The sequence below is a fragment of the Erinaceus europaeus genome, chromosome 16 (genome assembly GCF_950295315.1).
Source record: "Erinaceus europaeus chromosome 16, mEriEur2.1, whole genome shotgun sequence".
NCBI lineage: Eukaryota > Metazoa > Chordata > Mammalia > Eulipotyphla > Erinaceidae > Erinaceus > Erinaceus europaeus.
Genome location: NC_080177.1, coordinates 12,497,156 through 12,512,594, shown reverse-complemented (window position 1 = coordinate 12,512,594; position 15,439 = coordinate 12,497,156). Strand labels below are relative to the sequence as shown.

Here is a 15,439-nt window from a genome sequence, read left to right as displayed (position 1 = left end):
TCCTTCTCCACCTCCCCTTCCCTCTTGATTTTTGGCTGTCTCTATCCAACAAATAAATAATTTTATAATTTTATAGATAATTTTTAAATATATTCTTAATTTTATTTTTAGTTCAAAATTTTTAATTTTAAAATATAATAACCGTATTATTGTGTTTTTACAAAATTAAAAAAAAATAGTTACCATGTGATCCAAAACCTTGCATTCTGACTATATGCCCAGAAGGGGAATAGTTCAACTGGTAGAGTGTAGGATTCGCATGCTCAGGTTCCCATTTTTATCCCTACAACCAAATGTACGGACTGGTGCCCTGGCTTGTCCCTCTGTCTCATATAGAATTTCTCTTATATGTGAGAGATAAATACATTCTTGAAGGGCTGAAAAAACAGCTGACGGGGTAGGGTGCCTGCACTGTCATGCATTCAACCCAGGCCTGTGCTCTGACATCACATGGCAGGTGCTATGAACAAGAGGAAGCTTTTTAGTGCTGTGATATCTTCCCCGTCTCTCTAGATGAAGGGGGGCGGGGAATGAAAAAAGAAATTCGATACTTTTTTCCCCTTCTTCTCTTTCAATCTCAGAGAGGAAGGGAGACACAGAGAAGACACCACACAACTGTCCCGCCCTGCTTTCCATTTGTGTGGTGACCGGCTCAAACCCAGGCCCTCACACAGGACAGGCAACGAGCTTGTTTTCTATCCAGTGGGATTTTGCACCTGTACAACTCCCATAGCACCCAGCATTTTTTCCACGCAGATGGGAGCAAGAGAGAGAGAAAAGCAGGGGGTTGGGCGGTAGCACAGGGGTTAAGTGCACATGGTGTGAAGCCCAAGGACCGGTCTAACGATGCCGGTTCGAACCCCCAGCTCCTCACCTGCATTAAAAAGAAAAAGGGGCATTTACCCATTATGGAGTAATATACAATCTTAATAATAATAATAATAAAAAGAGATCTTGTCACATGCTACAACTTGGATGAGCATCCAGGATGTTATGCTGAGTGAAGTCAGATACAAAATGACAAATACCATGGGACTCCACTCCTAGGAAGTACCCAAAAGTTGTTTAAATTATAGAAACAAAAAGTAGAAAGGTGAGGGGGTCAGGCGGTAGCGCAGTGGGTTAAGCACATGAGTCGCAAAGCGGAAGGACTGGCGTAAGGATCCTGGTTCCTTACTGGCGTAAGGATCCCCCGGCCCCCCACCTGCAGGGGAGTCGCTTCACAGGCGGTGAAGCAGGTGTACAAGTGTCTGTCTTTCTCTCCCCCTCTCTGTCTTCCCCTCCTCTCGCCATTTCTCTCTGTCCTGTCCAACAACAACATCGTCAATGACAATAATAATAACAACAATGATAAAACAACAAGGGCAACAAACAGGAAAAAAAAAATCCTCCAGGAGCAGTGGATATGTGGTGTAGGCACCAAACCCCAGCGATAACCCTGGAGGCCAAAAAAAAAAAAAAAAAGTAGAAAGGTGGTTGTCGGGGTCTTTGGGGAGGGGAGTGAGGAATTAGTTATGAATTGGTATAGAGTTTCAATCTTAGAGGGAAAAAAAGGAGGAGCCCAGTGCTCAGCAGTGTGTGCAAGCCTTCAGCATTCACAACACTAGTGGTTCCCATGCCAACTTTTTCATTCTTTCTGAGAGACAGAGAGAAAGAGAGAGAGAGAGATATGGAGAGAGGGCCAGACCCCACAGCACTGTTCTACCATCCACAGGATTTCCCTGACACTATAATACTGCCATGTGGTTCAGGACCTCGAATCCAGGACCTTACACATAGTAAACCTACCTGCTGAACTGTCTTCTGGCTCCAGTAACCAGATCTCTTAATGAAATTCTCACTGACCTCAGAATTATGAGGTTGTTGAAAAAGTCACAGTGTATTCTTCTGTTTTCCTATGCAAAAGTATGTCATGACTTTTCCAACAGCCCAACAGAACCCTAGACAAAATTTAGATGTGCATTAGAAACTAGTAAACTGGGAGTCAGGCAGTAGCACATCGGGTTAAGTGCACGTGGCGCAAAGCACAAGGACCAGCTTAAGGATCCTAGTTCAAGCCCCCAGCTCCCCATCTGCAGGGGAGTTGCTTCACAGGCAGTGAAGCAGGTCTGCAGGTGTCTATCTTTCTCTCCCCCTCTCTGTCTTCCCCTCCTCTCTCCATTTCTCTCTGTCCTGTATAACAATGATGACATCAATAACAATAATAGAACAAGGGCAACAAAAGTTAATAAATTATATATATATATTAGTAAACTAGAATAAAGTCTGCAAAAGGAAATTAGGAGGAAAACTTGTGGAAAAGGAAATACAGTCTCATTAGACAACAAAATTCATGAAGCAATAATACTGGATAGCAACTTCACATATTGTGACAAAGAAGCCTATCTAGAGTAGATCATGATATGGAATATACACCTTAGAAGCTGCAGATGCAGACGCAAGAGCTGGCTCGCCGGGTAGGGCACAACCTTGCCACTTCAGTGGCCCAGCCTCAAACTCTGGTGCCACATGGGAGATGCCATGTCACCAGAGGAGCCTCCAGTGCCATGGCATTTCTCTTTCTAGCTTCAACAGGTAAAATTCCTTCCTTAATAAGATGACAGCAGCAATTCAAGTTGGAACAGTTGTTCACCTTAACCAAAATAATCTCCCAGTTGTAGAGAACAGCTACTGACTAAAGCAAATGCAACCTCTAGACATAGGAAACCTGGAAACGAGAATCCCTCTGTACAGGCCAGGAACTGGCCAAGTGGGACGTGTGGACAATGTGTAACACAGAAACCAGGTCTGCTCGGGTGTCTGGTGTGTACTCGCCAAGAAACAGCTCACAGAAACCCGAGTCTCTACCATTCCACAGACAGAAACCTACCTGATGGTGGTGACGAGAGGAATCTGAGAGGACATGCAGCTGCTGTTAAAGATTCTGCAAAAAAAATTGGTCAAAAAGAAAATGAACAATCTTTTGTTACAAAAACTGTGAAGTTTTCACGGGGTGAAGATGGGATGGGACACAGTCTTTCAGTGGTGGGAACGGTGTTGATGCACACTCCTATTAATATGTAGTCATATAAATCACTAATATGAAAAAAATTTTTTAAAGATTTTTTTTTTTTTACCAAGGTTATTGTTAGTGCGGTGGCTGCATGTCACTGTTTCCACTGGTTTTGTTTCTTTTTTTTGTAACAGAGAGTGAGGGATGGAGAGAGGGAGAGACAGACAGAAACAACTGAAGCACTGTTCCATCATTAATGAAGTTCCCCTCCTGCAGGTGGGACATAGGCCTTGAACTCAGTCCTCAAGCACGACAATCCCAACATGGTTTAAAGCTTTCTATGGTGTGGGAAAAAAATTAACTATATATGTCGTATGCTTTACATTGGTTTGTTCTAGCCCTCCCCAAACCAAGAGAATTGGATCAGTCCAATTAATTTCGCGGGCCTGCTTGGCCCCGCCCCAAGGAACCCTGAGGGAGGGTTCCTGAGTTCATGAGTTCGAGAGTTTCTGAGTTCGAGAGTAAGGGAGAGGGTTCCTGAGTTCGAGAGTGCCAGAGTTTTCAGAGGGTTCCCCAGTACGAGAGTTCCAGAGTTCCAGAGTAAGAGAGAGTTCCTGAGTTCCTGAGTTCGAGAGTTCCAGAGTGCCAGAGTTTCAGAGGGTTCCCCAGTACGAGAGTTCCAGAGTTGGAGAGTTCCTGAGTTCCAGAGTAAAAGAAAGAGTGCTTGCGCCGCCGCAAAGAGACAGCAGAGTTCTGTTTGGTGATTAGTTTGTCTTAGTTTATGAATCATTGTTCCTGAATAAAGAAATACAGCTTCCCTGCCCAGCCGTTGTCTCCGCGTCTCTGTTCACCGCCGTGAAGCAAGACCGGCCGGCCAGAGCCTCCGAAAAATTTTAACAACAATATAAATATCCCTGAAAGCATTGTCCGTTTTTGTTCTTACTGCTGCCAGGATCATCGCTGGGGCTCAGTGTCAGCAATATGAACCCCACGGCTCCTGGCCGACATACTCGAATAAACTACAGAAAAATATCCACACCTGGGCAGCACTGAAAACATAGAAATCAGGAGTCGGGCTGTAGCGCAGTGGGTTAAGCGCAGGTGGTGCTAAGCTCAAGGACCGGCGTCAGGATCCCGGTTCGAGCCCCCGGCTCCCCACCTGCAGGCAGGTCCCTTCACAGGCGGTGAAGCAGGTTTGCAGGTGTCTGTCTTTCTCTCCCCCTCTCTGTCTTCCCCTCCTCTCTCCATTTCTCTCTGTCCTATCCAACAACAATGACATCAATAATAACTACAACAATAAAACAACAAGGGCAACAAAAGGGAATAAATTAATAAAATTTAAAAGAAAAATAAAAAAAAAAAGAAAACATAGAAATCTAAGTTCCTGAATCCAAACAGCCCACACCAGGACACATCGCAATAAAACTATGCAACAACAAAGACAGGAAAAAATATTGCAGGCTGCTAGGGAAAGGAATAAGCTAACGAGCAGACGAAACCTTCAGGCTTTCATCAGATTTCTCATAACAAACCCCAAAGGCAAGAAGGGAGTAGAATGACATCCTCACAGTATTAAAAGTTAAGAACTGATAGCCATGAATAATCTATCCTGACAAATTATCCTTCAAGTATGAAGGAGAAACTAAGTGGTCCAGGAAGTGGTGCAGTGTATAGGGTACTAGACTCTCAAGCATGAGGTCCTGAGTTCAATCCCAGGCAGCACACATACTAGAATGATATCTGATTCTTTCTCCTCCTATTCCTTTCACAAACAAACAATGTTTAGGAGACCGGGTGATGGCACACCTGGCTAAGCATACACATTACAGTGTGCAAGGACCCAGGTTCAAGTCCCTGGTCCCCACCTGCAGAGGGAAAGCTGCACAAGTGGTGAAGCAGTGCTACAAGTGTATCGTTCTCTCTTGATTTATCTCTACCCAATAATAAAAATATATTTAAAATAAATTTAAAAATAATAAAAGTTTTCAAATAAAATGTTTTTTAAAAAAGGAGAAATTGGGGCCAGGTGGCGCACCTGGTTGAGCACATGTTACAGTACGCAAGGATCCGGGTTCAAGCCCCCAGCCCCCACCTGCAGGAGGGAAAGCTTCATGATTGATGAAGCAAGCCTGTAGGTGTCTCTTGGTCTCTCTCCTTCTCTCCCCATTCCTCTCAATTTCTGGCTGTTTCTATCCAATAAATAAAGATAATTTTTTAAAAGGAAAAAAGTTTTTTTTTAAAAAAAAAGGAGAAATTAAAATCTTCCCAAACATACAGAAACTGAAGGAATTCACTACCACCACCACCACCAATCTTGCCTTGAATGAATTACTGGAAAGAGTCCTACATGAATATAAGCAAAAGAATTCCAACTTTAAATGAGGTCATCAGTGATATCAACAGAATAGAACAGGGAACACAAACAACAGCAACAGAAAAAGCAAACACCTAAGAAAAGGGAAGGCAAGATGGTGAGCCAAGGCCAACTATCAAAGACCTAGATATTAGACCAGAAACTGGTAAACTCCAATCTCTGCCTCAGCTTGGATGGGACATCACAGAAAAGTATTGGGTGGGATGAGTCAGGGAGAGCGGGATGAGTATTGCATGACCTCACAGGTAGATGGAACTAGGGAGATGGGGTCAGAAAGTGAGAACACAGAGTGAGACTTGGGCCGGGGTGGGCTACTGCACCAAAGCAAGGAAACTATGGGGGAGCACTATGAGAGAGAGAGAGAGAGGGGCAGGCTGGGGAATTGTGTCCATGTGTAGACGACTGTGCTATAAACCGTTATTGTGGGGCAAATATATTTGTCTTCCCAATTCACCTCAGCTTACAGTCAGCACAGGTGGTCACCACTCTGTTCCCAGTAAGAGGTGAGAAATAGGCAGACGCAATGCTCTTGGTATGTTCAGCTGAAGAAATCAAAGGCTGGTTTCCCCTCGGTTTCAGGTGCCTTGCATCATAAATGTGGACATCCCTGTTATGGGAGGAACAATCACCAGTGTTGCGGTAACGGAACATGCAGCAGAGACCTTAAAAATTAAGACAACTGTCTGGGGGTGCTAGAGGGTTCTGTGGAAAACTGAGAAATGTTACACATGTACAAACTACTGTATTTAACTGTTGACTGTAAACCATTAATCCCAATAAAGGAAAATTAAAAAAAATTAAAATTAAAGATAAAACTAAAAAAAAAAAAAAAAAAAGACTTGTCTTCTATACTAGTTAGATATCAAGTAAAAACATTAGGAAAATTCTCAAACACTACTAGCTGTAAGTAACCAGTATATATGCACAGAATTAGATTCTAGGATTTTTTCATTTCCTCTTAAAAACATTAATAGACATGTAGCAAAGCCCAAGGACCAGCTTAAGGATCCCGGTTCGAGCCCCCGGCTCCCCACCTGCAGGGGAGTCGCTTCACAGGCGGTGAAGCCGGTCTGCAGGCGTCTGTCTTTCTCTCCCCCTCTGTCTTCCCCTCCTCTCTCCATTTCTCTCTGTCCTAACAATGACGACAGCAACAACTACAATAAAAAAAGGGCAACAGAAAGGGAAAAAATAAATATTTTTAAAAAATTAATAGAGAGCAACAAGTTACATGTCATGAATAATTTTTTTTTTAACAATTTGAAGTTTTCACCAGCAGAAAGTCTGCCTCGTACTGAGTGTGCACATCATGTGTGAGGCACCAGGTCTGCCTACACTACACTACCCTACAAGGGGGCAGTGACACTTCTCTATTTCTCTGCCTAAAAGAGAAAACAGTCAGTTGACCTGAGGGTGGCAGGATTTTGTAATCGTAAGGTCCCAGCACCACACAACAAAAACATACCAGGGCCAGGGCGAGTTCACATCCCTACCAAGCACTCAGTCCTGAGCTTCAGCTCCACACCAAAAATAAACTTTTCATCCGAAAAATAAAAGGCATGTGACACCAAGGAAAACAAAAAATGTATACTTGCTTTGAGAATTCACTATTTGGGGTCAGGCGGTGGCAGACCTGGTTAAGCACACACATTACAGTGCACAAGGACCCAGGTTCAAGCCCCTGGTCCCCACCTGCAGGAGGAAAGCTTCACAAGTGGTGAACAGGGATGCGGGTGTCTCTCTCCCTCTCCCCTCTCAATTTCTCTCTGCTTTTATCCAATAAATAAAAACATGAAAAAAATTTAAAAAAACAATTCACATGGTACGGGAGGTGGCACAGTGGACTGAGTTCAATCCCCAGCAGCACATGTGCCAGGGTGATGCCTGGTTCTTTCTCTCTCCTCCTATGTTTGTCATTAATAAATAAATAAAATCTTTTTTTAAAAAAATAAATAAGATAAAATAAAAAGAATTCACTATTTTTATTTTTTTGCCTCCAGGGTTATTGCTGGGGCTCGGTGCCTGTGCCATGAATCCACTGCTCCTGGAGGCCATTTTTCCCATTTTGTTGCCCTTGTTGTTGTTGGATAGGACAGAGAGAAATGGAGAGAGGAGGGGAAGACGGGGGAGGGAAAGAAAGACAGACACCTGCAGACCTGCTTCACCACTGGTGAAGCAATCCCTCTGCAGGTTCAAGCTGGGGGCTCAAACCAGGATCCTTACACCAGTCCTTACACTTCATGCCATGTGCACATAACCCGTTGCGCTACCACCCAGCCCCCAAGAATTCACTATTTATTAAATTCAAAAGAATCTCTCTTAAAAAAAAAAAATTCAGGGCCAGGTGGTGGCACACCTGGTTGAGGGCACATGTCACAATGTGCAAGGACGCAGGTTCAAGCCACCAGTCCACACCTGCAGGGGAAAAGCTTTGCGAGTGGTTCAGCGGTGCTGTAAGTGTCTCTCTGCTTCTCTCCCTCCCTATATCCCCCTCCCCCTCAATTTCTGGCTGTCTCTATCCAATAAATAAAAATTACAAAAAAAAAAAAAAAAAAAAACCCATTCAACTGGAGGCCTGCAAAACACCTCGTCTGGCTAGTGCATGGCTTTGCGTCGTGTTAAACCTAAGCTCAAAGGGAGCCTTGGTGCTGCAGTTTCTTTTCTTCTCTCTGTCTCACTCTTTCTATCTCGAGAAATGAAAGTCAGCCTTGAGGAGTGAAGGCCCAGAGATGAGCAAAAAAGAAAAGAGGAAAAAAAAAAAGGGAGTCAGGTGGTAGCACAGCGGGTTAAGTGCACGTGGCACAAAGCACAAGGACCGGAGTAAGGATGTGGGTTCGAGCCCCCGGCTCACCACCTACAGGGGAGTCACTTCACAGGCGGTGAAGCAGGTCTGCAGGTGTCTCTCTTTCTCTGCCCCTCTGTCTTCCCCTCCTCTCTCCATTTCTCTCTGTCCTATCTAACAATAATGACAACAACATCATCATCAATAATAACTACAACAATAAAAAACATGGGCAACAAAAGGGAAAATAAATAAATGAAAGACCTTTTTTTAAAAAAATAACTTCAATCAGTATAGAAAGGAAAAAATTATTCAACCAGGGAGGGTATCACAAAATTTAGAGATGTCTCTGACAATAATACTTATATATCATAAAAACCTACTAAAAACATACCTCAATCCTGCAGTGATGAAATACTGTCTGTGGACTGGGTGGACATGAATGGTTCTTATTTTACTCATAGAACTGCCAAGTTTCTCAGAAGTTCCAGGTGTCCGACTATCCACTAGCGACATGCTTCCATCCCAGTGTCCTACTATTAAAGTGGAGCCGTTTTCCTCCAAGAAGTCAAAGGAGGAAAAGCTACTCCTCTCATCTCTATATACCTGAAGATATAAGCAACAGTCAACCTATTTATCACCGCTCGTTTAAAGAAAGTCAAGGCATACATTCATTGGTAGAGGTTGTAAAGCATTTTGCTCAATCTCACAAAAACAAAGTCTGAATTCAATAGTGCACAGGAAAAATACCTACAACTATGTACTTGTAGAGACTTTTTTTAAAAAAAAATTTATATTTATTTTTTACTCTTTTGTTGCCCTTCTTGTTTTATTGTTGTAGTTATTGTTGTTATTGATGTCATCATTATTGAATAGGACCGAGAGAAATGGAGAGAGAAGGGGAAGGCAGAGAGGGGGAGAGAAAGACAGACACCTGGAGACCTTCTTCACCACCTGTGAAGCGACTCCCATGCAGGAGGGGAGCCGGAGGATCGAACCGGGATCCTTACACCAGTCCTTGTGCTTCGCGCCGCCTGCACTTAACCCCACCTGCGCTTAACCCGCTGAGCTACCGCCTAACTCCCCTTATAAGGACTTTTTAAAGACAAACTCAAGAAACATCGGTTATTTCTGGAGAATGGGAATGGAGGCAGATCTATTTTGCACACTCTCATGGATATTTTATCAGGAGCATGTATTGCAGCAGCCACAAATTTTAATCACATATAATTCACATTATAATTTTGGGTTTAGGACTCACACATGGAATAATGATGTATCAAGCAAAAGAGAATGACCAAAATTATTAGCACTAAATCATGAACTACTGGGAGTCGGGCTGTAGCGCAGGTGGCGCAAAGCGCAAGGACCAGAGTAAGGATCCCGGTTCGAGCCCCCGGCTCCCCACCTGCAGGGGAGTCGCTTCACAGGCAGTGAAGCAGGTCTGCAGGTGTCTATCTTTCTCTCCCCCTCTCTCCATTTCTCTCTGTCCTATCCAAAAAAAAAAAAAAACAACAATAATAACTACAACAATAGAACAACAAGGGCAACAAAAGGGAATAAATATTTTTTTTAAAAAATCATGAACTACTGTAGATTTTTAGATTTAGGAACAAGTATTAACATAAACTGAGAATTAACAACGATGTCAAAAGCATTCAACCCGGTTAACCCGCTGCGCTACCGCCCAACTACCTAGGTGTCTTTCTCTCCCCCTCTATGTCTTCCCCTCCTCTTTCCATTTCTCTCTGTCCTATCCAACATTAATAATAAATACAACAATAAAAACAAGGCCAACAAAAGGGAAAATAAATAAAAATTAATTATAAATAATTTACACATAGACTATCAGAATAATTAGGAAGACATCAGCATTGTTATTTCAAGCATGGCTTTTATAAGACATGAAATAAGCTTATCAATTAGATTTTACAAAGCAATTTCCATGAAGAAGTGTCCTGTCCTCTTGATTATCTGTAACATATATACTACTCTTATACTGGAAATCTCAACTTTCTAGTAAAGGAGATTGAATCTGGGACTTTGGAGGCTCAAACAAGGAGGGTTTTTTGCAGGTCAAAGACAGAGAGCAAAATAGTTATGCAGAGATTCTCAGGCCTGAGGCTCTAAAGTCCCAGGTTCAGTCCCCTGCACTACCATACGCCAGAGATGAGCAGTGCTATGGAAGGAAGAAAGGAAGGAAGGGAGGGAGGGAGGAAGGGAGGGAGGGAGGAAAAGAGAAAGTCTTTTGAATAACCTATATGCTATCTCCCCAGTCAATAAAAAAAGATTAACTGTTCAAGATAAATAAAAGCCTACATCATCTAAACTACCCAAAGCTTCACTAAAGATTAAGATTCATAACAGTTTGTAAGAATTTTCTAAGGAAATATGATATGGTTAAGCAAATCTAAAAACTTACCTCAAGTAATGTCTGTTGTAAGCACTAAGTAATAGCTATTTAAGAAGTAGATAAAAGGGAGTCGGGCTGTAGCGCAGCGGGCTAAGCGCAGGTGGCGCAAAGCACAAGGACCGGCATAAGGATCCCGGTTCGAACCCCGGCTCCCCACCTGCAGGGGAGTCGCTTCACAGGCGGTGAAGCAGGTCTGCAGGTGTCTATCTTTCTCTCCTCCTCTCTGTCTTCCCCTCCCTCTCTCCATTTCTCTCTGTCCTATTCAACAACGACAACAACAATAATAACTACAACAATAAAACAATAAGGGCAACAAAAGGGAAAAAATAAATAAAATATAAAAAAAAAAATTTTTAAGTAGATAAAAATATAACCCCTAGGGTCAGGGGAGACAGCATAAAGATTATGGTAGCATTCTCTCATGCCTAGTGCTCCCAGGTCCCAGGTTCAAGCCCTCAAACCACCATAAGCCAGAGCTGAGTAGTGCTCTGGCAAAAAAAGGAAAAAAGAAAGAAAATATAATATAATCTGCCAACACCCATGTCCAGACCTTCCACCTTCTGCACCCCATAGAGATCTTTGGTCCATACTCCCAGAGGGATAAAGAACAGAAAAGCCTCCAATGGAGGAGGTGGGATGGAGAACTCTGGTGGTACAAATTTTGTGGAACTGTACCCCTCGTATCCAACTGACTTGTCCTTCATTATTAAATAAAATTACATATATATACAGTCCCAGGGCCTCATGGACAGCAAGGCATGTGTCCTTGATGAGCTGGTCTAGGCAGCACAGTTCTAAAGTCTCTGTTATATACCACCACACTCAGTCTGACTGGTATGATCATACACATAACATCTCACAAATAATGCAGAAAATCATCTGATGTCAGCAAATAAACATACTTCTTCAAAGACAGCCCTGGAGAAATCTCCACAGCGCAAAGTGCCATCATAGCTCAGTGAGAGAATGTGGGCAGGATTGACAGGTGAGAAGTAAAGGCAGCTAACGGGCTGTGTATGGGGCTGGAAAACATAAACTCCGTCTTGTTTGGGATGCTGGGTCTGGAAGAGAATTGAGAGTGGGAGAGACAGAAGTTAGTGAGATGCACTCAAATTTTCTATTGCCATCATGGAGTTAAGCCATATTTGTACTGTATTCAGTCTTTACTTTTTAATTTTTTTTTTATTATCTTTATTTATTGGATAGAGACAGCCAGAAATCAAAAGGGATGGGGGGGATAGAGAAGAGAGACAGAGAGACACCTGCAGCACTGCTTCACCACTCGTGAAGCTTCCCCCTGCAGGTGGGGACTGGGGACTCGAACCTGGGTCCCTGTACATTGTAACATGTGGGCTCAACGAGGTGCGCCACCACCTAGCCCTCAGTCATTATTTTAGTCTATAAACACACCAACCCTCCCATTCAGAAAGTCAAAACTGGAAACAATATAGTGAAAAAGTCATTCTTTTTTTTTTTTAAAGATTTTATTTATTTATGAGAAAGATTGGAGGAGAGAGAGAGAAAGAACCAGACATTACTCTGGTACGTGTGCTACTGGAAATCGAACTCAAGACCTCATGTTTGAAAGTCCAATGCTTAATCCATTGAGCCACCTCCCAAACCACCTCACTCTTTTTTAATATTTAGTCACATCTTTGACAGGTTGCAGGGGTTTTTTTGTTTTGTTTGTTTTTGCAATTAGCTAGTTTTTACACATTATAGAGGTTTAATTTTTTTAAATACTGATTATGAATTCAGCTCATGAAATCCTCAAGAAATAAAAAAAACTCTATCAATTCCACTGTCGCTCTGCTTCCTAAATATACTTTAAATATGTCCATATCATTCTTGGTGTAACTCTCATAATGTGCAAAGTGATAGTTTGAAAAAACACTTACCCCCTAAGTAACATAAAAACACATGGAATTGAATTCTCATATCAGTAGTACTTCTAAGTACTACACTTTTCACACTGGATTATCAAATCCTAAACTATGTGTCTTTTTTAATGTATGACATTCTCACAGGTACGTTGTCTTTAGGACAAAACCTAAAATTGATAGCTAATAAAGATGTAACATAAAGATATGAGACAGTTTAGTAAGACAGGCAAGGGTTAGTGGGGACATGTTCATACTATCTTTTATTATTTTTATTTATTGGATAAAGACAGCCAGAAATTGAGAAGGAAGAAGTGGGAGAGAGACCCCTGCAGCCCTGCTTCAGCACTTACGAAGCTTCCCCCTGCAGGTGGGGACAAAGGGATCAAACCTGGGTCCTTGCGCACTGTAACATGTGCGCTCAACCAGGTGCGCCACCACCTTGACCTCCCCATATTCTTACTGTCTCTAGTAGTGTTTTTGTTTTTAATATTTATTTATTCCCTTTTGTTGCCCTTGTTGTTTTATTGTTGTAGTTATTATTTTTGTTGTTATTGATGTCATTGTTGGATAGGACAGAGAGAAATTGAGAGAGGAGGGGAAGACAGAGAGGGGGAGAGAAAGACAGACACCTGCAGACCTGCTTCACTGCCTGTGAAGCGACTCCCCTGCAGGTGGGGAGCCAGGGGCTCAAACCGGAATCCTTACACCTGTCCTTGCGCTTTGCACCACGTGCACTTAACCCGCTAAGCTACCGCCCGACTCCCTTTTTTTATTTTTTTAATTAAAGTGATTTGGGAGTTGGTGCAATGAGTAAGGTGCTAAACTTGGAAGAGTGAGGTTCCATGTTCAATCCCCAGTGTCCCAGGTGCCAGAGTGATGCTACAGTTCTCTCTTCTTCACTATCTTGCTGTGTGTCCTTGAGCTGTTCTTTCAGGTACTGAGAGAGAGAGAGAGAGAGAGACTCTTTACATCGGATAAACACTGTCCAGAACTGTGGAAAACTGAAGGAGGACATTTTACTGTTACTTTCTGGAAGCTTTCCTACACTTCTGAAGCCTACAAATAGATCATGACAGGAGAGCCCCTACAGAAAGAACAAACTCACTATTCCTATCCCCTTTATTTCCTGCTGTCCTCTGTTCTCTCCAATAAACGTGTATCTTATCTGAAACCCCTCTGCTTGATCTCCCTTTGTTCATCCTTTGCTGTCTGTGTTACAGACAGACAGAAAGGTGTGGCTATCTTCATATGTTTTCAGGTCCTTGAAGGTAATAAGTAGGTCATCTGCTGCTGCTCCCTTTCTTGAAATAATCTTCAGCCCTTTACTTATTTGTAAAGATTTATGTTCTTTCATAAGAGAATTGCACACAAGAGAGAAAGGAGAGGGCGGGGGTAGATAGTATAATGGCTATGCAAAGAGACTCTCCTGCCTGAGGCTCCAAAGTTCCAGGTTCAATCCCCTGTACCACCATAAGCCACAACTGAGCAGTGCTCTGGTAAAAAATAAAAAATAAATCAGGGCCAAGTGGTGGCACACATCACAGTGAGCAAGGACTTGGGTTCAAACTGCAGTCCTTACCTACAGGGGGAAAGTTTCATGAATGGTGGAGTGGAGCTGCAGGTGTCTTTTTCTGTCCCTCTCTATCTTCCCTCTATGCTCTTGATTTCTCTGTCTCTGTCCATTCAATAAATATTTTTTAAAAAAATAAACAATTAGGGAGTTGAGCGGTAGCGCAGCAGGTTAAGTGCACATGGCAGAAAGCGAAAGGACCAGTGTAAGGATCCCGGTTCGAGCCCCCAACTCCCCACCTGCAGGGGAGTCGCTTCACAGGCGGTGAAGCAGGTCTGCAGGTGTCTGTCTTTCTCTCCCTCCTCTGTCTTCCCCTCCTCTCTCCATTTCTCTCTGTCCTATCCAACAATGACGACATCAATAGAACAACAATAACAATTACAATAAAACAACAAGGGCAACAAAATGGAATAAATATTTAAAAAATAAAAAAAAAGTGGGAGTCAGGCGTTGGCACAGCGGTTAAGCGCACGTGGCACAAAGCACAAGGACCGGTGTAAGGATCCCAGTTCGAGCCTCCGGCTCCCCACCTGCAGGGGAGTCACTTTACAGGTGGTGAAGCAGGTGTGCAGGTATCAAAAATAAATAAAGTTAAAAAATAAATAAACTAGGGGCCAGGTGGTGGCACACCTGGTTGAGCACAAATGTTACAATGTACGAGGACCCGGGTTCAAGCCCCCAGTCCTGACCTGCAAGAGGAAAGCTTTGCGAGTGGTGAAGCAGGTCTGCAGGTGTCTCTGTTTCTCATCCTCTCTATAACCCCCTTCCCCTCTTGATTTCTGGTGCCTCTATCCAATAAATAAATGAAAATAATTCTAAAAATGTAAATAAAAATTTAAAAATAAACAACTTAAAAATTAGCACTTAAAGTTGTTCTGACAAGCTCTGGTTACCTTGGTAGGGCTGGCCCAAACAATTTTGGAGCCTGCTCTGTCTAGAAGAAAAGAAAAAAGGGGGATTGCAAGGTGGCACCAGATTCAAGTCTGCAGAAAAGAAGCTTCAAGCAGTGAAACAGGCCTGCAGGTGTCTCTCTTTCTCCCCCTACCCCACCTCTACTGTCTGGGTGGAGGGGGGAGTAGTGGCAGGAGCCACCAAACCCCAGTAATAACCCTAGTGGCAGAGAGAGACACACCCACACAGAAAACAGTATGCTAAGGGTTAACACAGAAGAGGCAGAAGTGGGGGGAGGAAGACAACAGAGGTATGATGATTCTATTTTTATGTCCAGACAGGGCAAACTTGTGAAGGTAGAACTGGGGACTAGAATGAAGTACAGATGAGAAGCCTTAAAGGGGTCATGACAGTGTTACAAACAACTCAGTAAACTTATTTAAAAAAAAAAAATCACACTTTCACCACGACCCACCCAACCAAAAAAACTAAAAAAAAAAAAAAGGGAAAAAACTGAATCATATTTTAAGGTCTGGG

General features: G+C 42.8%; 1 protein-coding gene across 1 annotated transcript in view; it reads right to left on the bottom strand.

Annotated features, from left to right (window-relative positions):
• Positions 1–15,439, bottom strand: part of WDR76 (WD repeat domain 76) — a 44,332-nt gene that overhangs the window by 6,569 nt on the left and 22,324 nt on the right. The window contains exons 9-12 of the mRNA XM_007534117.3: positions 11,461–11,619; positions 8,540–8,751; positions 5,821–5,973; positions 2,870–2,923 (exon numbers count right to left, since the gene is read on the bottom strand). Of these exons, the coding sequence (XP_007534179.1) occupies positions 2,870–2,923; positions 5,821–5,973; positions 8,540–8,751; positions 11,461–11,619 (578 nt within the window). The remainder of the gene's footprint in view (positions 1–2,869; positions 2,924–5,820; positions 5,974–8,539; positions 8,752–11,460; positions 11,620–15,439) is intronic.